The sequence below is a fragment of the Ochotona princeps genome, chromosome 4, assembly GCF_030435755.1.
Source record: "Ochotona princeps isolate mOchPri1 chromosome 4, mOchPri1.hap1, whole genome shotgun sequence".
NCBI classification, from domain to species: Eukaryota; Metazoa; Chordata; class Mammalia; order Lagomorpha; family Ochotonidae; genus Ochotona; species Ochotona princeps.
In genome coordinates this window covers 12,100,323-12,124,977 of record NC_080835.1, presented here as the reverse complement: position 1 = coordinate 12,124,977, position 24,655 = coordinate 12,100,323, and the positions used below count along the sequence as shown (strand labels likewise).

General features: G+C 51.7%; 1 protein-coding gene across 2 annotated transcripts; it reads right to left on the bottom strand.

Annotated features, from left to right (window-relative positions):
• Positions 1 to 13,354: 13,354 nt before the first annotated feature.
• Positions 13,355 to 18,460, bottom strand: TIMM10 (translocase of inner mitochondrial membrane 10). Of its 2 annotated transcripts, none has more exons than XM_004585298.3 (3): positions 18,357 to 18,460; positions 17,975 to 18,059; positions 13,355 to 13,647 (listed from the first exon to the last, which is right to left on the bottom strand). In XM_004585298.3, exons 2-3 carry the CDS (start codon positions 18,043 to 18,045, stop codon positions 13,446 to 13,448), a joined length of 273 nt encoding a protein of 90 aa, XP_004585355.1. In that variant the 5' UTR covers positions 18,046 to 18,059; positions 18,357 to 18,460; the 3' UTR covers positions 13,355 to 13,445. The 2 variants fall into 2 exon arrangements, with proteins under 2 accessions (XP_004585355.1, XP_058518419.1); XM_058662436.1 differs by having other exon boundaries at positions 17,975 to 18,056; positions 18,357 to 18,423.
• Between the last annotated feature and the right edge of the window lie 6,195 nt (positions 18,461 to 24,655).

Below are 24,655 nucleotides of genomic sequence, written 5' to 3'. Positions count from 1 at the left end.
CGCGTTGCGGTCAGGCCTGGCTGGGGTTTTGAACTGAGAGGCTCGGAGTCGCGCTTTCCAAGGGAGGCAGAATGGCACCGGCCTCTTTGACTTGGGTTGAGGTTCCAGTCTCCCTGAAGCTGGACTGCCGGGGGCTGTCTTGGGCAACTGACTTTGCTGCTCTGGGCTTCTGTAGATTTGGGTCACAAGAGAATTTAGCTACCTGCCAGAGGGCTTAGAAATTGTGATGGGCCTCATCTGTAGGCAACTGCCTGGGTTGCCTTATACCCAAGCAAATGTGTCAGTGCTGGGAGAAAAGCAGCCAGCAGCTGGCGGGCATCCTGGGCCTGGTGAATGCCAAATCTGTGTTAACTTATACTGGTGTGCCAGCATAGTTGCTTTTTTTATATATAAGATATGCGGGGAAGGTGGGAAACACGGGGCCAGGATATGCCACCCTGGGCCCCAGGTAGGGTGGGATGGGGGCACTTCAGATTGCCCAGGTAAGGGGTCTGGGGACATATTGGAGTGGGAGCGGCTGAGGGCATGTTTGACACAGAAGGAATGGCTTCTGGGTCTTGCACGGACTGGACCACTGCACTTGTAGGTAGGTGAAGGAGCTGAGATCAGATGGTCTAGGGGTGTGCATGTGGGTGGGTACTGGGGGGCATATCTAAGTCAGGCCAAGGCACCTGCCCACGTGACAGACCTGGACTGAGCTAACTAACATCGCCAACCGCCCTCTGGTGCATGCAAAAGTTGGGGCTGGGGCATTCCTGGCTGTACTAGGCTGCAGCACCTGCCTGCGGGTGTCAAAGCAGGAAGTGGGTCATGTCAGGCTGGGCCACAGCACCCACCAGAACGCGAAAAACTGATTCTGGAGACAGATTCTGTAGGGGACTTGTGGGTTTGTTTCTGTGGGACTGTAGCACCCATGGTTTGAACACAGAGCACTTGTCAGTTAATGTGAGATACGGGGCTGGGGGCAGAACTGACCGAGGTACTGCATCCACCGATATGTGCACTGGCTAGTGTAGGCAGCAGACCGAACCTGACCCTGCACTGGCTGGTGCACACCAGATCAAGTCTGAGGTCACCACAGTCACCACAAGCGAAGCCTCTTAAGGAACTCTACAGTTAGACCACTGGACTCAGACCCCAGCCACAGGGAAAATCACCGGCTGTGTGGTCTGACCTTGGAGTGCAGTTCTGGGACTGGGCCTCCTCAGTTGCTGGTGCCTGGGCAGTAGACAACATGCCCAGATGCACACCAGGGACGTGACAGGCAGTTCATCTAGGCCAGCAGAGGATGTGGAATGACTTGTCAGAGGATGGAAAGCAGAACAGGTTGGACAATCTCCTGGCCAGGCTTTGCAGCAAGTGTTTGGGTCTATGGGTGCACGCTGAGGTGGACTTGGCCAGCCAATAGACCTTGGAAAGATTTTTCTCAACCCTGTTGCAACGAAGTCAACGCCATCTCAAAGCTATCAAAACTATTCAAATAACACCCCAGAACATTCTTCCCCGGAACATTCTTCCCCACATCAGGGTCTCTAAGCCACCATCAAATGACCATCCCGCATCCTCGGGTACTGATGTGGTTTGAGAGCAAGGAGCGGCCCTCTCCCCTCCTTCACTGTGAACACAGGAGGAAAAAACAAAAAACTGAAACATGTGTCCCACCCGCCTTCCTGAATACTTGATCCTCACGGTGTTAGTGTGAGGCCCACATGGGTATACATCCCTCTCAATGACATAAACGATATTGAAAAGAAAATTTTTAAATTAAAAAAAAATGGAATTGTGCTGTATGTGTCCAAGAGATGTCAGCTGGTGAAGCCCTGATGACCAGCGGCTTTGCAGGCACTTGCTGGTGGATTTCAGGTCAGTCAGTTGGCTCCCTAGGACTTCAGTTTGCTCTTCTAAAATAGAGAGGGGCGAGGCTATGTTGTGGTACAGCAGGTGAAGCCATCACTAGCAACTCAGAATCCCGGCTTTCCACTTACCATCCAACACCTGGGAAGGTAGTGGAAGATGACTCCAGTGCTTGGTCCCCTGCACACACCCAGGAGGCTCGCATGGGCTTCCAGGCTCCAACCTGGGCATTTCAGCAGGGAGCCAGTGGATAGAAGCTCTCTCTGACTCGCCCTCTGTAATTCTGCTTTTCAAATAAATCTTTTTTTTTTTTTTTTTTTTTTTAACTGGCAAGGCAAATTTACAAAGGGAAAAAGAAGAGAGACCAAGAGCTTCTGTCGACTGGTGCACTCCCCAAGTATCCACAACAGCCAGAACTGTGCTAATCCGAAGCCAGGAGCCTGGAGCCTCTTTCAGGATCTCCCACGCGGGTGCAGGGTCCCAAGGCTTTGGGCTGTCCTCGACTGCTTTGTCAGGCCACAAGCAGGGAATTAGAAGGGAAGTGGAGCAGCTGGGACATGAACGGGCACCCCATGGGATCCCAATACTTGCAAGGAGAGGATTTTACCATTGAGCCATTGCACCAGGCCCTCAAATAAATCTTTTAAAAATAAAATAAAGTGGAGAGGGAGTTGCTAAATCTTTTTTGAAATAAAATAAGATGGAGAGGGAGGTGATACTACCCAGACTGCAGTGTGGATTAATGACATGACAACACCTGTGGCACATTCCGATGTGGATTTAACACTATGTTCCAGGGATTTCTACCAAGCTCGTTGGAAACCTGACTAGAAAGCTCCAGCAAGGCCTTGGGCAAGGGGACCACACCTCAGCACCTACACCCCCCAAAACCCAGGGAGGAGCTCACATTCTCCGAGTTGCTGCTGGGCCCTCTCTGCTGCACCCTTCCCCCAAATTGTTACTACATCTTCAAGGCATCGTGGTCTTCTTTGAACTTCACAGCTTTCCCAGAAGAGGGAACCGTGGTGATAGGCGGCTGGACGCAGAGGGGGATGTCCACCTTTGAGTACTGCCCCTTCCATCCTCCAGGCTAGAGCAGAGGCTGAGCCACGGCAAATGCACGAGTTCTCTCCACAAAGCCGTATGTCAAACTTTGCTGGGTCTTCTCCTTCTTTCTCCTCCTTCTCCTCCTCCTCCTCCTCCTCTTCTTCTTCTTCTTCTCTTCCTCCTCCTCCATCTTCCTCTTCTTCTTTTTAAAGATTTATTTTTACTGGAAAGGCAGATTTATAGAGGGAAGGAGAGACAGAAAGATCCTCCACCCACTGGTTCACTCCCCAAGTGCGCACAACAATGGAGCTGAGCCAATCCAAAGCCAGGAGCCAGGAGCTTCTTCCTGGTCTCCCATGTGTATACAAGGTCCCACTCATTGGGCCATCCTCTGCTGCTTTCCCAGGCCAAAAGCAGGGAGCTGGATGGAAAGTGGAACTGGCACCCATATGGGATCTCGGCACTTGGAGGTGGAAGGTTAACCAATTGAGCCATTGCCCTGGGCCCCTGGAGGATTTATTTCTTAAAGTGTAGTCAGTAGTGGCTCCCGGGACTTCCAGATCAAGGTCAGGCTCCTAACATGATGCACAGTGGGCCCTGGAATAAAGGTTCTAGCCCAGGAAGGCCGTGTATCCCTTTGAAAACCTAATGACATCTTCAATCCCCTCTATGAAAATGCCTGTGTGTGAACATGAGCATTGGGGCTGGTACACTCTCCCTCTTGCCAGCCTCCCATCCCCTGGGAACTGTCAGCTCCCTAAAGGGAACAGTCACATCTACCACTCCATGCTTGCTGCAAATCCAGAACTTGGTGCCCAAGAGGCACTCAGCAAACACCTGTGCAGCCACATCAAGCCAGCTGGTCTCACACCTCCCTCGTCTTTGCACCTGCGGTTCCTGCTGGAGGAGGGACAGCTTCCTTCCTTGGTTTCTAGTTGTAGTTGTTCTCTGCAAGGTAGCTGACTCTGATCTCCTAAGCTGGACCTGGACCCTTACCCACAGTCTCCCCTCAAACACTGTGCTCACCTTGCTGGAAGCCTTCCCCCTCGTCTTGAACTGTCCATTCCCTTCCTTGCCCTGTTGCTCTGCCACACGCATGTCCACCATGAAGGAGAAATGTCCTGAGGAGCCACTACCTTGTGGGTCATCAGCATCCCATGGATCCCAGGACCTGGCAAGGAGGAAGCCTGTGGGAGACACTTGTTGGGGAGTGGAGCCGAAAAGTTAGTCCAGGGTCAGTTGGGAATGACCTGTGTTGAGGATTTCTGATGTTGTAAAAGCAGATAAGGAAAGATCCCTGGATTTTATTCTTCCTGTCCGACTCTCTCTTTTTGCAGAGACACAGATGTCCCCCCTGCTGGCTCACGCTTCAGGTGGCCAGAACAGCTAAGCTGCTGGAAGCTGGGACCTCAGGACTCCTCCAGATCTGCACAGGAGTGTCAGGAACTCAGTTACATGAGCCGTCACCACTGCCTCCCAGGGTTCCCGTGAACAGGAAGCTGGAGTCTGTGGCCAGAGCTACGTACTGAACCCAGCTACTCATGGGATTTGGACAGCCTCATTACTAGGTCAGACACCTACCTGTGGTTTTGTTTTCACCAACAGGATTGATATGGCTCGGTATGTTTCATAAGTAGAGGATGTGTGGAGAAGATGAGAAACCCCGAGACAGTTAGAAGGGAGGCCCGTGCTTTGGTGTAGCACGTTAAGCCACTGTCTGAAATGTTGGCATCCTATATGGGCACCAGTTCAATTCCTGGTTTATACACTTCTTCTTCTTCTTCTTCTTGTTAAAGATTTACTTCTTTTTATTGGAAAGACAGATCTGATTTATGTACAGAAGGAGAGACAGAGAGGAAGATCTTCCATCTGCTGGTTCACTCCCCCAAGTGGCTGCAACAGCCAGAACTAAGCTGATCCAAAGACGGGAGCCAGGAGCTTCTTCTGGGTCTCCCACGCGGGTGCAGGGTCCCAAGGCTTTGGGCTGTCCTCGACTGCTTTCCCAGGCCACAAGCAGGGAGCTGGATGGGAAGTGGAGCAGCCAGTGCCCATATGGGATCCTGGGTGTGCAAGGCGAGGACTTTAGCCACTAGGCTACCACATCGGGCCCAGCTTCTAGGCTTCCTGTTAATGTCCCTGGGAAGGCAGCACAAGATGGCCCTTCTACAGCCACGTGGGAGTCCCTGGTCAAGTCCAGTCCTGGCCGTGGCATTTGAGGAGTGACAGAACCAATGCCAGATCTCCCTGTCATTCCCTCTCTCTGTGTGTAACTCTGCCTTTCAAATGAAAAAGCAATTTTTTTAAGCAGTTAGAAGGCCACGTAGTCCCATAAAAATGGAGAGCGGGGAGGTTGGTGCAGTGCTTCAGATGCCAACTGGGTTGCCCACATCCTGTACCAGAGGACATGGGTTCAAGTCCCGGCTCCAGCCTGGCCCAGACCTGACTGTCGTGGGTATTTGGGGAGTGAACCAGTAGGTGGGGGTTTTCTCTCTCTCTTTCCCTCTCTCTGCCTTTCAAATAAATAAAATACAAAACAGATGGTAACTATTTTTTTTTTAATAGGGAATGTGCAGTGAAAGCCCTAAAGCACACTTGCGTATGAGAATCAGGATTAGTTAGGGTACAGTGGCTTGCAGTGCTGCTTGCAATGCCCACATCCATATGGGAGCGCCGACTGGAGTCCTGGCTCCAACTTCTTGATCCTGCGCTGGGAAGGCAGCAGAAGATGGCCCAAGTGTTCTGACTCCTGCCACCTGTGATGGCGTCCTGGCCTCTGGCTTTGGCCTGGCCTAGTCCTGTGTGCTGCTCCCATTTGGGGAGTGGACCAGCAGGTGGAAGATCTCTTTCTATCTTGCCCTACCTTTCAAATAAGTGAATCTTTAAAAATAATTAATTGATTAATTCAAAAGAGGGAAGGAAAGAAAAAAAAGAAAATTAAAAAAAGGAAAACCAAGATTTGTTAACCTCTCCCTCCCTCCCCTCCAAAAATAATCCCTTCCTAGAGTCTGTCCCCCTGACACCTCCCTGGCTGACAGCCTGATCAGACCAGATCCCTTGGGCTTCTGTGACCACAGTCTATTTCACAGCTTTGTGGACCAGAGCACTGGTTCAGGCTGGGTACAAACCCTGGCTCTGTCACTAATTACTTGTGTGAGTTTGCCCAAGTGACTTAATCTCCTAAGCCTCACTCTCTTTCTCTGTTGAGCACTGAAAAAAAAAAACAAAACCCTATCTGATGAAATTCTTTGTGCAAGAAAGCATTATTTCAGTTAAGCAAATACTTTTGTAAGTATTTGCATGAAGAACGTGCATAAAATGATGCTGCCACTTGGAAAACAATTTGCCAATTCCTCTAAGAGTGGAAGACGCTAAGTTGGCATTGCAGTTGGTCACGGAGGTCATCAGGTATCTACGTGAGAGAACCGAACACACCTGTCAACCACATGGTACGTGAATGTGCGGGGCCCCAAAGAGCAAACCAGAGGATTGCCCATCCACTGATCAGTGAAGAAACAAAATATGCTACCCGAGACAATGTATTCTTGTTGGGCTCCAAAAAGGAATTGAGTACTGATGCATACTGCAACATTTTCAGGTGAGTCCTAAAAACATGCTGTGGGAGAGAAGCCGGAAACCAAAGGCTAAGGCTCCGTGTTGCTTGAAGTGCTCAGGGACACAGCACACAAGCAGCTCCCAGAGAATGAGGCAGGAAGAAGGGCGGGTAACAAGGAATGGCTGAGGAATAATGAGGGTGAGGGGTTTCTTCGTGGGAAACACAAGTCTTGTGTAATCACATGGTGGTAATGCTTGCACAACCTTGTGAGTGTACTCAACTGAACCCTTTTAAAAAAGTGGATGTGACAATATGTCAATGATGACTTTAAAAAATCTTTTCGGGGCCACTGTTGTGGCAGCATCCCCATATCAGAGCCACAGTTCCACTCCTGGCTGCTCCGCTTCTGATCTAGCTCCTTTTAAAGATTTATTTATTTTTATTGCAAAGTCAGACATATGGAGAGGAGGAGAGATGTAGAAGAAGATCTTCCATCTGATGATTCACTCCCCAAGTGCCTGCAATGGCTGAAGCTGAGCCGGTCCAAAGCCAGGAGCCCAGAACCCACTCTGGGTACGCGGGGGCAGGGTCCCAAGTCTTTGGGCCATCTTTGACTGATCCAGCTTCTTTTAATGCACCTGGGAAACATGGGAAGATGGCTTAAGTGTGTGGGTCCCCGTCACCCGTGTGGGAGACCCCGATGGAGTTTCTGGCTCCTGGCTTCAGCATGATCCAGTCCTGGCCATTGTGACCATTTGAAGAATGAACCAGTAGATCTCTCTCTATTGATCTTTCAAACAAACAAATAAGATATCTGATAATAACCTATGCGTGTGTCAGGCACTAAGCATTCCTTGGTGAGTAAAACACAGATCCTGTATTCAGGGAGCCCCACATTGGTGGGAGAGACATGCTGAGTGCGTGTTCACTTCGCCACGGAGGAGAGGCGTGCAGAGGTATGAGGGCACACCCGGGAAGGGGCTGGTGCAGCCGGAGGAGCAGGCAGGCACTGGGATCTGAACCGGTAGGATTGATCAATGCCCAAGAGAAAGAAGGAACGCAACCGATTCCGCAGTAGGGTCGTGCCTGAAGCATCTAGGAGCTGACAAAGGCCGGTGTGAATGAAACATGAAGACAGAGAGGCACTGTGGTGCCAGGCTGCGGCCACAACGCAGGCAGAGCCAGGCTGTTCTGCTGACTCTTCCAAGCCCACGAGGAGAGCTCAGGCATCTCAGGTGGCCTTCCTCCTCCACAGCTGCCTAAGCCACAAAACCAATCTCATCCTGGACTTTGCTCCATGGCTCCCTCTCCACCTGCAGCCGGCCGGCACGCTGAAGCCCTTTGCGTCTGCATCCGTCCCCAGCCACTGCTAACTCCAAGACCAGCCCGGCAGCGCCTGCTCCAGCCTGAACTCCTTGTCTTTCCCATTGTAAACCTGCTCCTCTCTGATCCCCATATTGCAGACCTAATCAGGTCACTTGCCTTGAAAGGTGTCCCATTGCCCTTAGGGACACACACAAAAACAAACACAGCCCTGAGTCTCCTGCCATTTGCCTTGCTCCCCTCTGCCACCGCCATGGTGACCCCTACACATCCCTCAGCACCCCAAGGCTGTCCCTCTGCAAGGGCTTCCTGGACCTGGAACAATCCCTGTCCCGGCCTGGCTAATTAATCCTTCAGCTCTTGACTGAACAGTTGCTTCCTTTCGGCAGGTGCCCAACTCGGGAGCAAGTGCTTTTGCTGACAAAACCCATCACATTGCGGGTCTCCGTCGTCCATGGCCTCTGCCCACCTTAACACAGACGGCATCACCGACCACGGCCCTGCCTAAGTCCTACTCTCCCTCTCCAGATCTCCTCTATGCATTTCTGGAATGCAGCCCTCCCCAAGCATCCGGACTAGGGAGCAGCATTCCTTTGCACAGCCCCGTGGCTTCCAGAACATTTATCTCAACTGGGAAAGCATCTGGTTTTACCTGTTGCCCCCATCGGGTTTTCTCTTTGTTCCTCTTTCCCTCAAAAACAAAGTTTGTCACAAGTCTCCTCAGGTGGGACCACAAGTATGCTTAGGACACTTAAAACTGCGGGCAAAATTCTTTGTTGTCCCAGAGACAGTCCGGAATATTCATCAGGTTTTCAGAGAAGCTCAATACCTGGAGGAAGTGAAGAATCTTTCCCTCAGGGCTGGGGCTGTGGTGCAGCAAGCTAAGCTTCCACCTGCAGCACTGGCATTCCAGTTCAAGTCCTTGCTGTTTCAGTTCTGACGCAGCTCCCTGCCGAAGTACCTGGGAACACAGCAAGAAGATGGCATCCCGTATCAGTGCTGGTTCCAGCCACTGCTGCTCTAGTTCTGATCCAGCCCCCTGCTAATGTGTCTGGGAAAAAAAAAAAAATGAAAAATGGCTCACACGCTCATTTCCCTGCCGTCCATGTGGGAAACCCAAATGGAGTTCTGGGCTCCTGGCTTCCACCTGGCCTCGGCCCTGGCTCAAGTGGTCCCTGGGGACTGCATCACCAGGTGGAAGTTCTCCCTCCCTCTGCCTTTTAAATAAGTAAAAATGAACCTTTAAAAACACATAGATTTATTAAAAAAAAAAAACTGTAAACGCAGAAGGCTTGACTTTCCATTAACACTGCCAACACGGATCTGCACTATGCAAATCAAGTCGCAAACAAGCACAGATGTTTCTTTTATTCCCTGATATATCCTAGTTGCCTAGAACAGTGTCTGGCACATCATAGGTATAGGTAAAAAACGACCAGATAGTCCCAGGTGATGCCATAGTGGAAATCACTCGGCATCTATACTGTGTGATACATTCCTTCATAACCTCATCTGTTAAAATAACATTGACTGGGCCCGGCACAACAGCGCAGTGGTTAAAGTCCTTGCCTTGCACATGCCGGGGTCCCATATGGCGCCGGTTCTAATCCTGGTGGCCCTGCTTCCCATCCAGCTCCCTGCTTGTGGCCTGGGAAAGCAGTCGAGGGCGGCCCAAAGCCTTGGGACCCTGCACCTGTGTGGGAGACCAAGAACAGCTCCTAGCTCCTGGCTTCGGATCGGCTCAGCTCCAGCCATTGTGGCCACTTGGGAGAGTGAATCATCAGATGGAAGATCTTCCTCTCTGTCTCTCCTCCTCTCTATATATTTAACTTTCCAATAAAAATAAATAAATCTTAAAAAAATAATAATACCATTGACTAAACCAGTTAGAAACTTAAGGCAGTTCCTCTAGACAGGGGATTGGGCACAGCTTAGCTGGGCTCCTGCAGGCATTCAGGCTCACTCGCACGCTGAGTGGTGCCGTCCTCTCTGGCTGTGGGCTGGAGGCTGCCCTGGCTTCCTCATAGCCAGGCCTCTTGATCGAACAACTCACAACAACAGGGCAGCTGGATGCAGCAGAGCAAGCCAGGGAGACAAGGAAGAGAGCGGGAGGGAGAGGCAAGCCGAGAGAGTACAAGGGCATGAGAAAGAGAAATCAGCAAGAACACACTGCTTGACTCAGCCTTGGTGGTGGCACCCCAATGCTGCTGCGGCGGCCCTTGGAGGAGTGAGCACTCAAGAGAGAGCGCTTGTACAAGGGCACGAATCCCAGCCACAGGCTGGCACTGGTGACTCAGAGACTGCAGAGGCCACCTGCCACTGGCCATTTACCTGTTTTCCCAGACCGGCAGTGGCCAGTCCATCTGAACACCCTGGACAGAAGGCCCAGACCTCATCCTACAGGTGAGGACGTGGAGGGGAGATGTTAGCATTGGGAGGCGTGGTGGATGACAGATGTTGCCAGGGAGGACACGCCCTCACTGCTGAAGGAGGGGTAGGGGTGTGGCACAGCAGGTTAAACTGCCACTCGTGGGTTTGAGACCTGGCTACTTTACTTCTGATTTAGCTTCTTGTGAATGCGCATCCTGGGAGGCAGCCCATGATGGCCCAAGTAACCCGGGCAAACCCATAGCTCTGGGCCACTGAGTGGTGATGGGTTTCACGCACAGAAATAAGACAGACACAAGTCTAAAACCAATCGTGGAATAAATTGCCTCTGATGGTAGACACAGGTGAGTGAAACCTCGCAGTGCTGCCACGTGCATCATTAGCACCATGGGCAGATCTCTGGGATCTGAGCAAGCTGGCATCCTGCCTCTGCCACTTGCTTGCCGCGATCTTCGGCAAGTTACTAACATTGGGGAGCCTCGGCTTCCGTGTCTGAGAAGTGAGGCTAGTCACGTTGGCCTCAGGAGTTGTTAGGCGATTACCTGAAGCAATACGCTTGTGGCTATTAGCACGGAGCTTAGTGCACTGTAGTAATCCAATGAACCTGAGCTGTCTGCCCTCAGATCACCCTTCCTCTCCTCCCTGCCCCCGGGCCTTGTCTACCTGCCGTCTTCCACCACTATGTACCTGGTTGGCAGTAGAAGCCCCATGTGTGACTGTCACTGAAGGTGTAGCGAATCCTTTGAGTCTGATGTCCTTGGAAGACCCCAGGCCAGAGACGCGCTCATCAGGCCCCAGTGGAGTTGCACCTGCCCACTGCAAGCTTCGTCCCTCACCTCTGCCTCTTGCACTGGCTCTAAGTCTCTCCTAGGGTCCTGAGTGTCCCACACTTCCTGTTCTGTCACGGCTGGACTCTCCTCTCCCCACGGTCACCGCCCCGATGATGTGCTACTGGAGAGCTTCTGATGTCCGCTGTTGAACCGGAGAGCAGATGCGGTACCCGGTGGAATCCCTAAGACAAGAGAGGGATAAGCGTCAGTGGAACTGGCTGCAACAGCGTAGACCCGTGAGCAGACAGCGCCACCTGTTGGCCCAAATACGTACTGGAAAGGGCCTTCGCTGTCCTCGGAGACAGTGGTCTTGTTTTCCAGGGGTCCTCCCAGGGTTTCCACTCCACACAAAACCTAGCCATGAAAAGAACTCACGTAGCTCTGGATGTTATGTACGTTCTAAGTGCCTCCAATTTAATTTAACCAAATTCAATTTTCCCAACTACCCAATCAGGTACCTTTGACCATTTTGTGGATGGGATAGTTGAGGCACAAAGCAGGCCTCAATGCCTGGGATGGGTGGGAAGCTGGGTGGGGCTTCTCCCTTTATCTCCCCCCTTACCCCAGATACAGAAAAAAGAGAATGTGGAAACAATAGTCTGTCCCACTTTCCTGTAACCCTTGACTCTTTGTGCCCTAATCAACTATGTAATCAAAATAAAATAAAAATTTCAAAAAAAAAATTTTTAAAAGCAGGCCTCACTGAAGATTATGAGTCACACACAGGAGTCAGGCATGGGGTCACCTCACACGAGGTTTCTCTGGGGACCCTCCCAACTGAACCACTGGACTCAGAACTCTAACCACAGGAAAAATCGCAGATCTGTGGTCTGACTGTGGAGTGCCTGTGTTAGAACTGGGCCTCCTCAGGTGCTGGAGATGGTGCAGTGGATGGCATGCCCAGATGCACAAGGGGGGTATGGCAGTTCACAGGGGCCTGCAGAGGGCATTCAGTACCATAACAGGGGAGGGAGAGCAGAACACATTGGACAACTCTTCCAGCCAAGCTTTGCCAACAAGTAGCTGGGTGAATGGAGACTGTAAGGTGGACTGTGTCAGCCAATGGAGCTTGGAAGGATTTCCTCACCCTTGCAGTAACGAAATCAACAGTTCAGGCTATCGAAACCACTTGAGCAGAACTCTCGGAGCATGCTCCACCTTGGGGATCCTGGGGCGACATCAGGTTGCTGTGCCCCATTCTTGGGTACCGGGGCAGTTGGGATGCTGGGCACAGCTTCGCCCCTTTTCTACCCCCTTCCTCCAGATACAGGAAGAAAAAGAAAATTGGAAATCATGATCATTCACTTTCTCCTATTCTCGACCCTGCCCACCCTAATCAGTGGTCTTCAAGGGTTTGCATCCTTCTTAACTATGTAAACGTCACCAAAGATAAAGTTAAATGAAAAGTAAGCATAAAAGCTTTTCTTTTTCTTTTTTAAAAGATCCCAGTGAAGAAATAGCGTTGGAAACATAAGTCCAGGGGCCAGAGGCATGGCACAGCAGGTCAAACCACTGCCTGAGACGTCACTGGCACCCCACACAAGCTGCATGTTGAAGTCCGGGCAGCCTGACTCCCAATCCAGCTCCCAGCTCAATGCCTGAGACAGCATGGGAAGATGGCCCCAGTGTTTGGACCCCTGCCACCCGCGTGGGAGATGTTTCAGGTTCCTGGCCTCCCCAAATGGCTGGAGCTGAGCTGATCCAAACCAGGAGCCAGCTTCCTCTCTGCCATCCACGCAGTGCAAGGGCCCAAGGCGTTGAGCCATCCTCCACTGTTTTCCCAGGCCACTAGCATGGAGCTAAATCAGAAGTGGAGTATTTGGGATTAGAAGCAGTGCCCATAAGCGATACCAGCACTGCAGGTAGAGGATTAACATGCTTTGACACCACACCAGTACCAAGCCTTTCAACATTCACAAAAAGAAGGCACACTTAATACCCATCATTATGACGCACTCAGCCAAACACTGCACTGTTTCACAGCTGTGATCCCATTTAATGTTAACAGCCCTATAGTCACTGCCATTTCACAGATGAGAAAGCCAACGTCCCGGCAGGTGACATGTTTGGGGCCCCACAGTCCCAGGCTGCGCCAGGTGTAATCCCTGGCTCTCCCCAGCATGCAGCCCTATACGCCATGACACTCGGGATGTCCTCTGCTGGTGGAAGGCTGGAATGCCAAGCACAGGGCTTTGCTTTAATATACAAACGTGTACATACACATACACACACACACACACACACACACACACGCATAATCACAGCCATTGTCCAGGGTGACAAACACCCCTTCTCCGCCCAGGCCCGAGCTCTGCCACCCCTGGGGCCCCTGGAGGCTCTCCAGAGAGCCGAGGCCTGCTGGTCTTCACAGAGGGACACCCAGGAAGCCACTTTTATTAGACGCGTGGGAAGGGGCAGTCTGTCCCCCCGGGTGTGTCCGGGCTGCGGCCTCACACAGGCCCAGAGCTCTGCTGGACCCTCTTCATCAGCTCCTCGTCTTGCATGGACAGCTCTGTCAGCTTCTTGCCCATGCGCTCATGGATGTCCAGGTACTTGGAGACACAGCGGTCCAGGCACACAGACTCGCCCTTGGACAGCTCGGCTTCTTTGTAGTGGGGAGGCACGCACTTCCGGTGGCAGGCATTGGTCATCCTGGATGGAGGCACAGGTAGAGGGGCAGGTGAGATCAGCAGCAGCCTGTGGTGTCCCAGGAGGCCTCACCCTTCCACCCCTGCTACACTGCCTTCATCTCGCCCACGAGCACACACAAACCCTCCACCATCTGGGAGGGTCCCTGCAAGCAGGAACTGTCCCCGACCAACCAAACAGGACTCGATGGCTGGGCATGGCTACATACTAGGTGCTGTACCCGGATCCCGTCACCAGATTCTTACAATCATCCTGTCACGTGGCCCCAATATCATTCCCATTTTACAGGTGAGGAAATTAAGGTACAGAGAGGCTTACTGACTGGCTAAGGATCACAAGGAGCTAAAATATGAACCCAAATAGCTTGATTTCACTCATATTTCTTCTTCTAAAAAAATTACTTATTTTTATTGGAAAGGCAGATTTGGACCTGGCGCAATAGCCTAGCAGCTGAAATCCTTGCCCTGAAAACACAAGGATCCCATATGGGCTCTGGTTCTAATCCCGGTGGCTCCACTTTCCATCCAGCTCCCTGCTTGTGGCCTGGGAAAGCAGTCGAGGACGACCCGAAGCCTTGAGACCCTGAACCTGTGTGGCAGACCTGGAGGAAGTTCCTGGCTCCCGGCTTCAGATCAGCGCAGCACTGGCCATTGCTGTCACTTGGGGAGTAAATCAACGGATGGAAGATTTTCCTCTCTGTATATCTGACTTTCCAATAAAAATAAGTAAATCTTAAAAAAAAAAAAAAAAAAAAAAGCAGATTTTACAGAGAGAGGACAGAAGAAAGTCCTCCATAGCTGGTTCACGTCCAAAGGGCCACAAAGGCCGGAGCTAGGCCAATCCACAGCCATGGGCCAGAAGCTTCCTCCCAGTCTCCCACATGGGTGCAGGGTCCCAAGGCCTTGGGCTGTCCTTGACTGCCCTCCCTGGTCCTAAGCAGTGAGCCGGACTGGAAGTGGAGCAGCCAGGACATGAATCAGCACCCATATGGGATGCCGGTACCACAGGGTAGAGGATTAGCGCGCTACACCACCACACCAGCCCTCACAACTCATATTGCAAACTCGCTCTAGCAGCAAACATTTCACATAGCAGCTAAGACTGTGGCTGGGCAGCAGGTGTCTCCCGACCCAGTCCTGCTCACAGAGACGCCAGCAGGTAGCAGTGAGGGCTCAAGTAGTGATAGCAACCCATATGACAGGTCTGGACTGGGTTCCCAACTCCAGCCCGGCCTGCAGCATTTGGGGAGTGAGCGGGTGGGAATTCTCTCTCTCCATCTGTTTGTTTCTAAAAATAAATTTGGGGGAAAAAATCATCCAGAAGTAAATGAACCAATCATTAGAGTTTAAGCCAATAAAACAGGAGGCACCTGACTGATGTGCAGCACTTGGTGCTACGGGCTTTCGCAGCGGACACCCCACAGCCTCTGTGAGACTATCACTATGTCCATTTTGTTTTTTTTCACCTGAAAGGCAGAGTGAGAGAAGACAGACACAGAGCAAAAGAGACTGCTTCCATCTGCATGGGTACAACAGCCAGTGCTGGGCCAGGCTGCAGCCAGGAGCTAGAAACTCCACCCAGGGCTCCCAATCACATGGACTTCAGCAGAGAGCTGGACCGGGAAAGGAGGAGCTGGGACTAGAAGTGGTGGTCCAACATGGGATGCCTACGTCCCAGGTAGCAATTTAATGTGCTGTGCCACGACAGTGCCACCTTCAGCCATTTTCTAGATGAGGAAATCAACTGTTAAACAGTCCGAGTAATTTACCCCAGGCTACCCGGCTGGGCAGCAGTGGAGCCAGGATTTGTCTCTAGACATGCCACACAATTGTGCGAGGACCTTCGGAGCTGGACTGAGGCGCCAGTCCCGACGTGGCTTCGGAGCGACTTACCACTTACTAACCTCAATGTCCTCATCCTCAGCTAGACTAACGGTAGTCCGCTGCACTATTTTTGAAGAGTGAACACAAAGATTCGGCACATAAAACGCTAGTGCCGGAGTAAAAATGTAGAAACAGGACCACCACGGTAGTAGTGTGGGTCAAGCTGCTCTCTGCACAGAGCTCCCTGCCAAGGAACCTGGAAAAGAAGACCCAAGCGCTTGTGTCCCTGGACGGAGTCCCCGTCCAGCCTGGCCCAGTACTGGCTGTTGCCAGATCTCCCTTTCTGTCTCTCCCTCTAACTCTACCCTTCAAGTAGATAAATGCATATTTTTGGGAAAAGAAAAAAAATGTAGAAATGGATTACAAAGCAAATGTTCAACTGTTCTTGGAAACAGCCTCTTGCCGTGGGGCGTCCTCATGGGCAGCACTCAGACATCACTGCTTGGGGGCCTGGCACTGTGGCACAGCAAGTTAGGCTACTGCCTGCAATGGCAGTATCCCACGGAGGCGCTGGTTCAAGTCCCAGGTATTCTACTTCCCATCCAGCTTCCTGTTAATACACCTGGGAAAGCAGTAGAGGATGACCCAAAAACCTGGGCCCAAACCCAAGAGATCTGGAGAGAAGCTCCTGGTTCTGGCATGGTCCAGCCTTGGCCATAATGGCCATTTGGGGAATAAATCAGTGGATGGAAGATCTCACGTTCACTCTTTCTCTCTCTCTCCTTTCAAATAAATAAGCAAATAAATCTTTATTTAAAAAAAGAATGGGCCTGGTGGTGTGGCCTAGCAGCTAAAGTCCTCACCTTGAACGCACCAGGATCCCATATGGGCGCCGCTTCTAATTCTGGCTGCTCCACTTCCCATCCAGCTCCCTACTTGTGGCCTGGGAAAGCAGTCGAGGACGGCCCAAAGCTTTGGGACCCTGCACCCCCATGGGAGACCCAGAAGAGGTTCCTGGTCCCCGGTTTCGGATCAGCGCAGCACCTGCCATTGCACTCACTTGGGGAGTGAATCATCAGATGCAAGATCTTCCTCTCTGTCTCTCCTCCTCTCTGTATATCTGACTTTGTAATAAAATAAATAAATCTTCAAAAAAAAAAAGAATGGGCCCGGCGGCGTGGCCTAGCGGCTAAAGTCCTCGCCTTGAAAGCCCCAGGATCCCATATGGGCGCCGGTTCTAATCCCGGCAGCTCCACTTCCCATCCAGCTCCCTGCTTGTGGCCTGGGAAAGCAGGAGAGGACGGCCCAAAGCCTTGGGACACTGCACCTGCGTGGGAGACCCGGAAGAGGTTCCAGGGTCCCGGCTTCGGATCGGTGCACACCGGCCGTTGCAGCTCACTTGGGGAGTGAATCATCGGATGGAAGATCTTCCTCTCTGTCTCTCCTCCTCTGTGTATATCTGGCTGTAATAAAATGAATAAATCTTTAAAAAAAAAAAAAAAAAAAGAAAAAAAAGAAGTCGTAACTATTTGGGATGACAGTACACCATGGCTTACGCTGGAATGTTTGGGTTTATCCGGGTCTGCTCTCAGTTCCAGCTTCCTGCTACCATGTACCCTGGGAGGCAGGAGACAGCTCAAGTGGGGAACCCCAACTTTTCCTGGCTACTTGCTTCATTCCAGCCCCACTCCTGATACGGGCATCTTGGGGAACGAAACAGTAGGTGGGAACTATCTCTTCTATAATAGAATAAACATTTTACTTTATTGTACTTGAAGAACTATTTATTTTGGCAGATTTACAGAGAGGAGAGACAAAGATCTTCCATCTGCTGGTTCACTTCCCAAATGACCGCAATGGCTGGAACTGAGCCAATCCAAAGCCAGCATCCAGGAGCTTCTTCTGGCTCTCCCACATGGGTGCAGGTTCCCTTTGGGCTGTCCTTGACTGCCTTCCCAGGCCACAAGCAGGGAGCTGGAAGGGAGTGGAGCAGTCGGGATCCATATAGGGTGCCCATATGCGATGCCTGCACTTACAAGGTGAGGATTTAGTCATTGAGTCATTGTGCCAGGCCCAGAACTAACATTTTTTTTTCATTTTTTAAACTTTTTTTTTAAATTAATTCCATGGCATTATGTAACACAGTTTTAGAACTAACATTTTTTTTAAAATGTCATTTTAAAAAAAGGAAGCCGAGAGGAGTTTGGTATAGTGGCTGCAACAACCACATCTATCCTGGGGTGTCTGGGTGAGTTTTGACTCCACATTCCAGCTGCCTGCTATGCTACACCCCGGGGAGCAGCAGCGGGCTGGAATGGCCACCAGCAAAGGGACCCTGGATCGAGTGTCCAGCTGCAGCAGGTGCACACACTGCTTCCCTCTGCCTTTCAAAAAAGAAAAAGAAAAAAAAATGCCTGCCCGTCCTAGAGACCCCCTTTGCCCGTCGGCACCGAGGGACGCATTTGTCAAAGTCCTCTCCCTCTGCCCTCGTCCCCGCCTCTGCCCACCTGTTGTACATATCGGCCATCATCTCCACCTCCAGCTCCGCGGCCAGCTGCTGGGCTCTGAGCGGATCCATCTCGGCCCGGCCTGCTGGGGGACAGACATCTCCGTGAGCACCCACCCCGGGCCCGTCACACAGCTGCACCGTCCCGTTCCGCGCAGGCGGACACTGAGCTCCAAGCCCAAGGAGACACGGCACGTCAGCCCCAGGAAAGCGAGGCTCCAGTGCGTCCAGGACAAGACCGCCAGAGCCCGGGCCGGGACGTGACCCCTGAACCTCCCTCTCCCCGGGATCGCGATCACACGGAGAGCCGACGGGCCGGCCAGGGCGACGTCAGGGTTCCCCCGGGGGTCACCACGGCGACCCCGCCGCCCCCAGACACTTACCGGGCGCCCAGGTGAACCAGAGCGGAAGCACGTGGGCGCTGCCGGGACGGAAGTCCCGCCTCTGCCTCGATCCGAAACGAAACTTCCAGGAGGCGGTACCGGGAGATCGGCTACCATAGAGAGGGTGGGGCCGAAGGCTAGAGGAGACTCCAAACTGCCATAGAGGCTTGGGTAGGCGCAGAGCGGCCGCAGTCTTTCCGGGTGTGTCAGAGAGTTTATTTGGAATAGAAAGGGGCATAAAGCCGAGAAACTTCAGGGCCCTGGTCGGAGAGGCGAGGGAAAGCGGCGGGTATCAGTTGTCGAACGTTAAAACCATCCAGGAGAGGGGAAAAAATCTTAATATCCTTTAAATCACAGTGTCTGGTTTTAGGACGCAGGCATAAGTAAACCTCAACTACTTCGGGGATGCTTATGTGCCAGTAACTTGGCGAACCGCGCGGGACATTGTGCGACGACCGATCCTGTATGTTGCAAATTCAGCCGGACAAGGCGGCTGTTGTCGAAAGATGATGGAACCTATAGGACGTTATAGTCGACGTCTATGAGACGCCCTGACCGGGAAAGAGATGGAGAGCAGAGATTTGGGAATCTCCAGAGCTGCTACCGTGCATGGACTGAACGAGTCAGGACACCCGTAACCTGTTGTAAGGATTTAGGTGCCCTCCCCTCCAAAAGAGAAATACAGGGTACTAAGGAGGGGCTGTGGGAAAGTGGACGTGGAAGGTGGAATTTTTCCATAACATGCAGCTGTTCAAAAAAAAAAAATCAAAATAATCTTTGAATTCAATTTCCCATGAACTCTTTAAAGAACCCTTGTAACTTTTTTCTTTTCTTTTTTTTTAAGATTTATTTATTTTTCATTACAAAGTCAGATATACAGAGAGGAAAATCTTCCATCCGTTGATTTACTCCCCAAGAGACCGCCAGTGCTGCGCCAATCCAAAGCCAGGAACCAGGAACCTCTTCCTGGTCTCCCACGCAGGTGCAGGGTCCCAAGGCTTCGGGTTGTCCTCAACTGCTTTCCCAGGCCACAAGCAGGGAGCTGGATGGAAAGTGGAGCTGCCGGGATTAGAACTGGCATCCATATGGGATCCTGGTGCATTCAAGGCAGGACTTCAGTTGCTCGGCTATCGTGCTAGGCCACGGCGCTGTGCCCATCTTGTTTTCTTTGTATTCTGGTCTTCTTGGGTATGGGGTATGTTTCTTGGTGTAAAGCTGCATCAGCCCTCCGGGATGCGGGACTGGTTGAGTTAGCTTATACCAGCCAACACACGCACTGGTGGATGTAGCTGCCTAGTCAGTTCTGCCCCAGTTCCACAGCTCACATGCGTGGGTGGAAGGGACCCGACTACGTGAGCCATCATTAGCAGGCAGCTGGACCAGAAGCCGCGCAGGAGGGACCTGACCTGGAATGTCAATGTGGGATGTGAGTATGCCTGCCAATAGCTCAGCTGGTTGTGCCACAGCATGTACTCTTGTTCTTTGAACCAGTTGTGGCATCTGCCTGGTTCTACCACTAATTAATGAAGTAAATACATCTTTTGACATGTGTTCATTTTATAAGAAAATACGGTGAACATAGTATGGAAGATTGTATAACTGCAAGAGAAAAGGTGATGGTTCTTACAAGAGGAATCTGCCCGCTCCCTAAATGTAATGAGAGACTGTATGATGTATTTTTTTAATTAGCTACTTAAAAGAGTTACAGATCTGCTGATCCACTCTCCAATGGCCATAACAGGAGTCTGGAACCCCTACCCAGGGCTCCCACACGGGAAGCAGAGGCCAGAGCATTCAGGCCATCGGCTGCTGCTTTCCCAGGCCCATCAGCGGGGTGCTGCATCAGAAGTGCAGCAGCTGGGACTTAAACCAGTGCTGATATGGAACATAAGTGTGTTGAAGGCGGCAGCTTAATCGGCTGTGCTACAACACCAGCCCCTCCCTGTGTGGTGCCCTGTAAATAGCACTCTCACGATGATAAAATATACAGGTAGAGGAGGTGTGAGTGGCTGTCCCGGGGTAGGCTGAAGCAGCAAGGCAGTACAGCTGTAAAATGCAGGCCAAGGAAACCCACCGTGGGGATGGAATGGCTCTTTATGCTGGTTCCCTAGGATTCAGACCAACAGTCTATACACTTCATGGCTTTATGAACCCTCCGTCTCTCCCTCTCTGTAACTCTGCCTTTCAAATAAAATCATACTTTTTTTTTAAAATGAAAAGATAATATATGTAAAACACCTAGTCCATGATAAGTGTTCAATGAAACCAAGTAAGTTTTAAAAATTTATTTTTATTTGAAAGATGGGAGTTATATGCCGGAATCCAGCTCCAGCCGAGTTCGGAATTCGAGAAGGGTGCGTGGATGAGGCGCAGAGAAAATAGACGGACCACTAGAATTCCATGATCTTAATGGACAGTGCAGGAAAGCTGTCCGCTTTATTTATACAGAAACAGTCAAACTCTGGCTCAGACATGGTCAAGTGGGTGTTTCTAAGGATAATCCTGCCATTTAAAAACAATAGAAGTTCCTACTACAATTCTTGTTCTACAACTGAATCTTGTATCACAAAGAACAGGAGAACCTAAAGATCAAGGAAAGAATGAAGTCCTAAATACAGATCCCATGATTAGCATAAGGCCAATGGGGACAGCCAAGACAGTATGAATAATAGAAGGCCCTTTTGCAAGATGTTATTATTGACATTAATCTCCAAGCTCACATTGAGTAAGAAAGCCAACTCCACAGTAGCAAACAATGCCTGAATAGATTAGAATTTTTCCGCAGGGTGGTCCGGTGCCCATGCAAAGGAAGGTGGAGCTGCATTCTGGTGGTTGTAGAAGCACCTGCCTGGCCCTGCCAAACAGCGGGAAGCTCCTCACGGCCCTGCCTGCAATGGAACAATACTCTTCACACCTTCTTGTCACCCCACATCCACTGCATGGACCCCAGCAGTTCTAGAGCGAAGGTGAAACAGATGGAGAGAGATTTCATCCACTGCTTCACTTCCCAAATGGCTGTAATGGCTGGAGCTGAGCCAATCCAAAGCCAGGAGCCAGGAGCTTCTTCTGAGTCTCTCACATGGGTGTAGGGCCCAGGCCATAAGCAGGCCATAAGCAGGGTGCTGGATTGGAAATGGAGCAATCAGGACAAGAAGTGCTTTTATAGGAAGCCAGCACCGCAGGCTGAAGCTTAGCCTAGCATCCTGCAGTGCTGGCCCCTCTCTGTGTATTTGTCACTCAGTGTATCAACCTCAGCCTCGCAGGAAACGATGCAGGGGTGTGCTCAGGCCCTCCTCCTGTGGACTCCGGCCACTGCTGCAGAGAAGACAAAGACAGGAATCTCCCCTGGACTTCCCAGAGATGAGCAGGGGGTGCAAAGCTAAGGATAGACCGTCCTGAGCTCTGCTATTAGTGAAGGGAAAGCTGGCCCAGGCTTTGTCACTTCCTCCCTAGCACTGCCCCTCCCACTCACTCCTCACCTCCACTGCTGTGACACTCTTGCCTAAGCCACCACATCTTGTCCCTGGGTTATCTGGTTAATTCCCTGCCTGCTCTCCTCGCTCCTGTCCATGCTTCCCCTTCAGTCAGCCAGAGATGTCGTCCACAGCTGAAGTTAGGTGATGTCACTTGACCATGAGACACCCCAATGGCTTCCCATCACAGAGCAGGAGCCAGAGTCCACCCAGGGATGGGAGGCCCTGCGTGATCGCTCTCCAACTCTTGTCCTGCACCATTGCTCTGCCTTGCTGCTCTTCACCTGGCAGCTACACACTTCTCTCTCTCACTCTCCTGGTCTTTGCTGCAGTCTGGCCTCCTAATTTCTAGCTGTTTACTGATTTCCTACGGAGAGAGTTCCATGCACCTGTTCACTCCCCAGATGCCTGCAACAGCAATCCCGATGCTTCTGGGAACCCCCGCCCCTCCAGTGTCCAGCTCCCTGCTACTACACATCCTGGGAGGCAGCAGGTGATGGCCACGTGAGAAGCCTGGGCTAAATGCCTGACTCCAAGATTCAGCCTGGCCCAGCCCTAGCCATTTGCTGGCTTTCAGGCAGCGAGCCAGTGGATCGAAGATCTCCCTCTCTCTTTCTGATTCTCAAATATACATTTCATTTTTTTTTTCAAAGCCAGAGATACATGTGAAGGAATTCATTTTTCGCATGCCCCAAAAACCTCCAGATGTGTTAAGGGGACACAATACCACAGAGGCAGCCCGCTGCTCTTAATATTGGGCCATTTTACCATTGATATCTTGCAAAGACCTGCTTGCAAAGATTCCAAGCGTAGGGACCCCCAATTTCTTATTTTACATTTCTACTGATTAATTAGTTCATTCCAGCCAGACTTACTAAGCACTAACTCTGAACCAAAGGATTTGCTAGATCCTGGGCATCCGGGCCTGAGTGTAGATTAAGGTCTCTGTTTTCACAGGAGTTGGTGAGAGAGACAGGTAAGAGGATCTGACGGGCAGTCTGCATTGTGGAGATGGGTTGGGGGCCTACGCCATGGCGTAGCATCTAAAACCATCACCTGTGGCATCGGCACCTCTATGGGCACCCGATTCGAGTCTTAGCTGCTCCATTTCCCATCCAGCTCCCTGCTGTGGCCTGAAAAAGCAGCAGAGGATGGCCTAAGGTCTTAGACCCATGCACCCAAATGGGGGACTCAGAAGAAGCTCCTGGCTCCTGGCTTCAGCCATTGCGACTACTTGAAGAATGAATTAGCAAGTGGAAGATCTCTTTCTCCCTCGGTAGCTCTGCCTTTTAACATATTAAATACCTCTTAAGAAAGAAGATAACAGGCTGGGGTGTTGGAGAGGGTAGAAGGTCCTGGGAGACCTCTTAGAGGAGTTGGCATTGGAGCTGAGTCCAGGAGAACGTGAAGGACACAGGCCGCCACAGAGCCAAAGGGACAGCCAGTGCTTGAGCTGCAGAGGGTATGATGTTTTCAGGGTCAGCAAGGGAACTGGTATGGCTGGGAGTGTTGCAAGCTTCCTAAGCAGTCAGGGCCTCTTTCTCTCAGTGTTGGTGCCGTTCATTGGTGGCAGGGCACAGAGCAGGGATAACACTTTGTTTCATTTGCTTTTCTGAGCAAAACTTCAATGTAGTACAAAACACCTTGGCATCTTGGCAGGACACCGGTCCCAGTCACTTCAGGTCAAAATAGAGTTGAGGAGCTTTGTGTTTTCTGGACTCTGAGTCTGGGAATTGTTCTGCTTGCCCCAGCCGCGTCCCTTCCCCCTCCAGTTCTCTTCATTTGGTGGCAGCCCTGAGACACCGCAGGGGGCAGCTGCAAGGGTCGGTCACCCCCTCCTTACCCACCCACACTCCCCCGCGAGCAGCTGCTTTGTCTGAGGATGAGTAAAAGGACTCGTGGAGCCGGGAGAGGTGCAGAGCGAGGGAACACGGAAGGCCGAGCCCAGGCTCCAGAGGGCACAGAGGCCAGAGAGCTGGAGACCAGACTCCACGTGGGTCCTGCAGCCAGTTACCAGGGTCCTCAGGGCTGAGAGAACCGGGAAGAAAGATGACCAGGGGATGGATGCGAACAGCAGCCAGGCTCAAGGTGGCAGGAGTGCAGGGTGATTGAAAGGTGCCACCTGTCAGATATTCATAGGAAACTTGAGACTCCCTCTGCAGGGTAAAGTGTTGTACCAACCGCGTGGTAAACAATGCTCTTCAGGCGGCCTGGTCTCGGCGAGTGGGGGAGGGGAAGAGGGAAGGAGGGGGAGGCGGGACCCAAGACTGGGGGCTAGAGGCTCTGGGGCTTAAAGGCGGTGAGGAGTGAGCTGTTCTAGAGGAAGACTGCTCCCAAGTCCCAGCCAGAGGCCCCGCAGGTAGGAGCCGCCCTGGGCCCCTTGCTAAGTGTGCGCTCCCCATCTGCCAACCCCAACTCCAAGGCTTCCAAGAGCCTGAGCTTCCAAGGACAACCCCACCATTAGGAGGATCCTGGGCTTCTCTCTGCTTCTCTCTCCACCTCTGAATCGCTTGAGACACCAGGGGTTGAGGCAGGGAGATTCAGCTCTGAGATCACCCACAGAGTGACCTGCAGGTAGCCACCCACGAGGACTTCACAAGGGGAAAGGGGACCCGGTGCAGGGGGTGGTGTCTGGCCAGGCCAGTGGAGTTGGGAGACAGACCGGAGCAGTGTCCCCGGTCGGGACTGGGGAAGATGGGAAGCTTCAGAATCCCTGGAAGAGGGCAAGCCTAGGTGGCTGCTGGGGGTGAGACATTAACAGAACCACCAAGGCTGGCAATTTGGAACAGGGGAGCCGGATGTTTTAATTTCCCTCCCTTGGTGCCA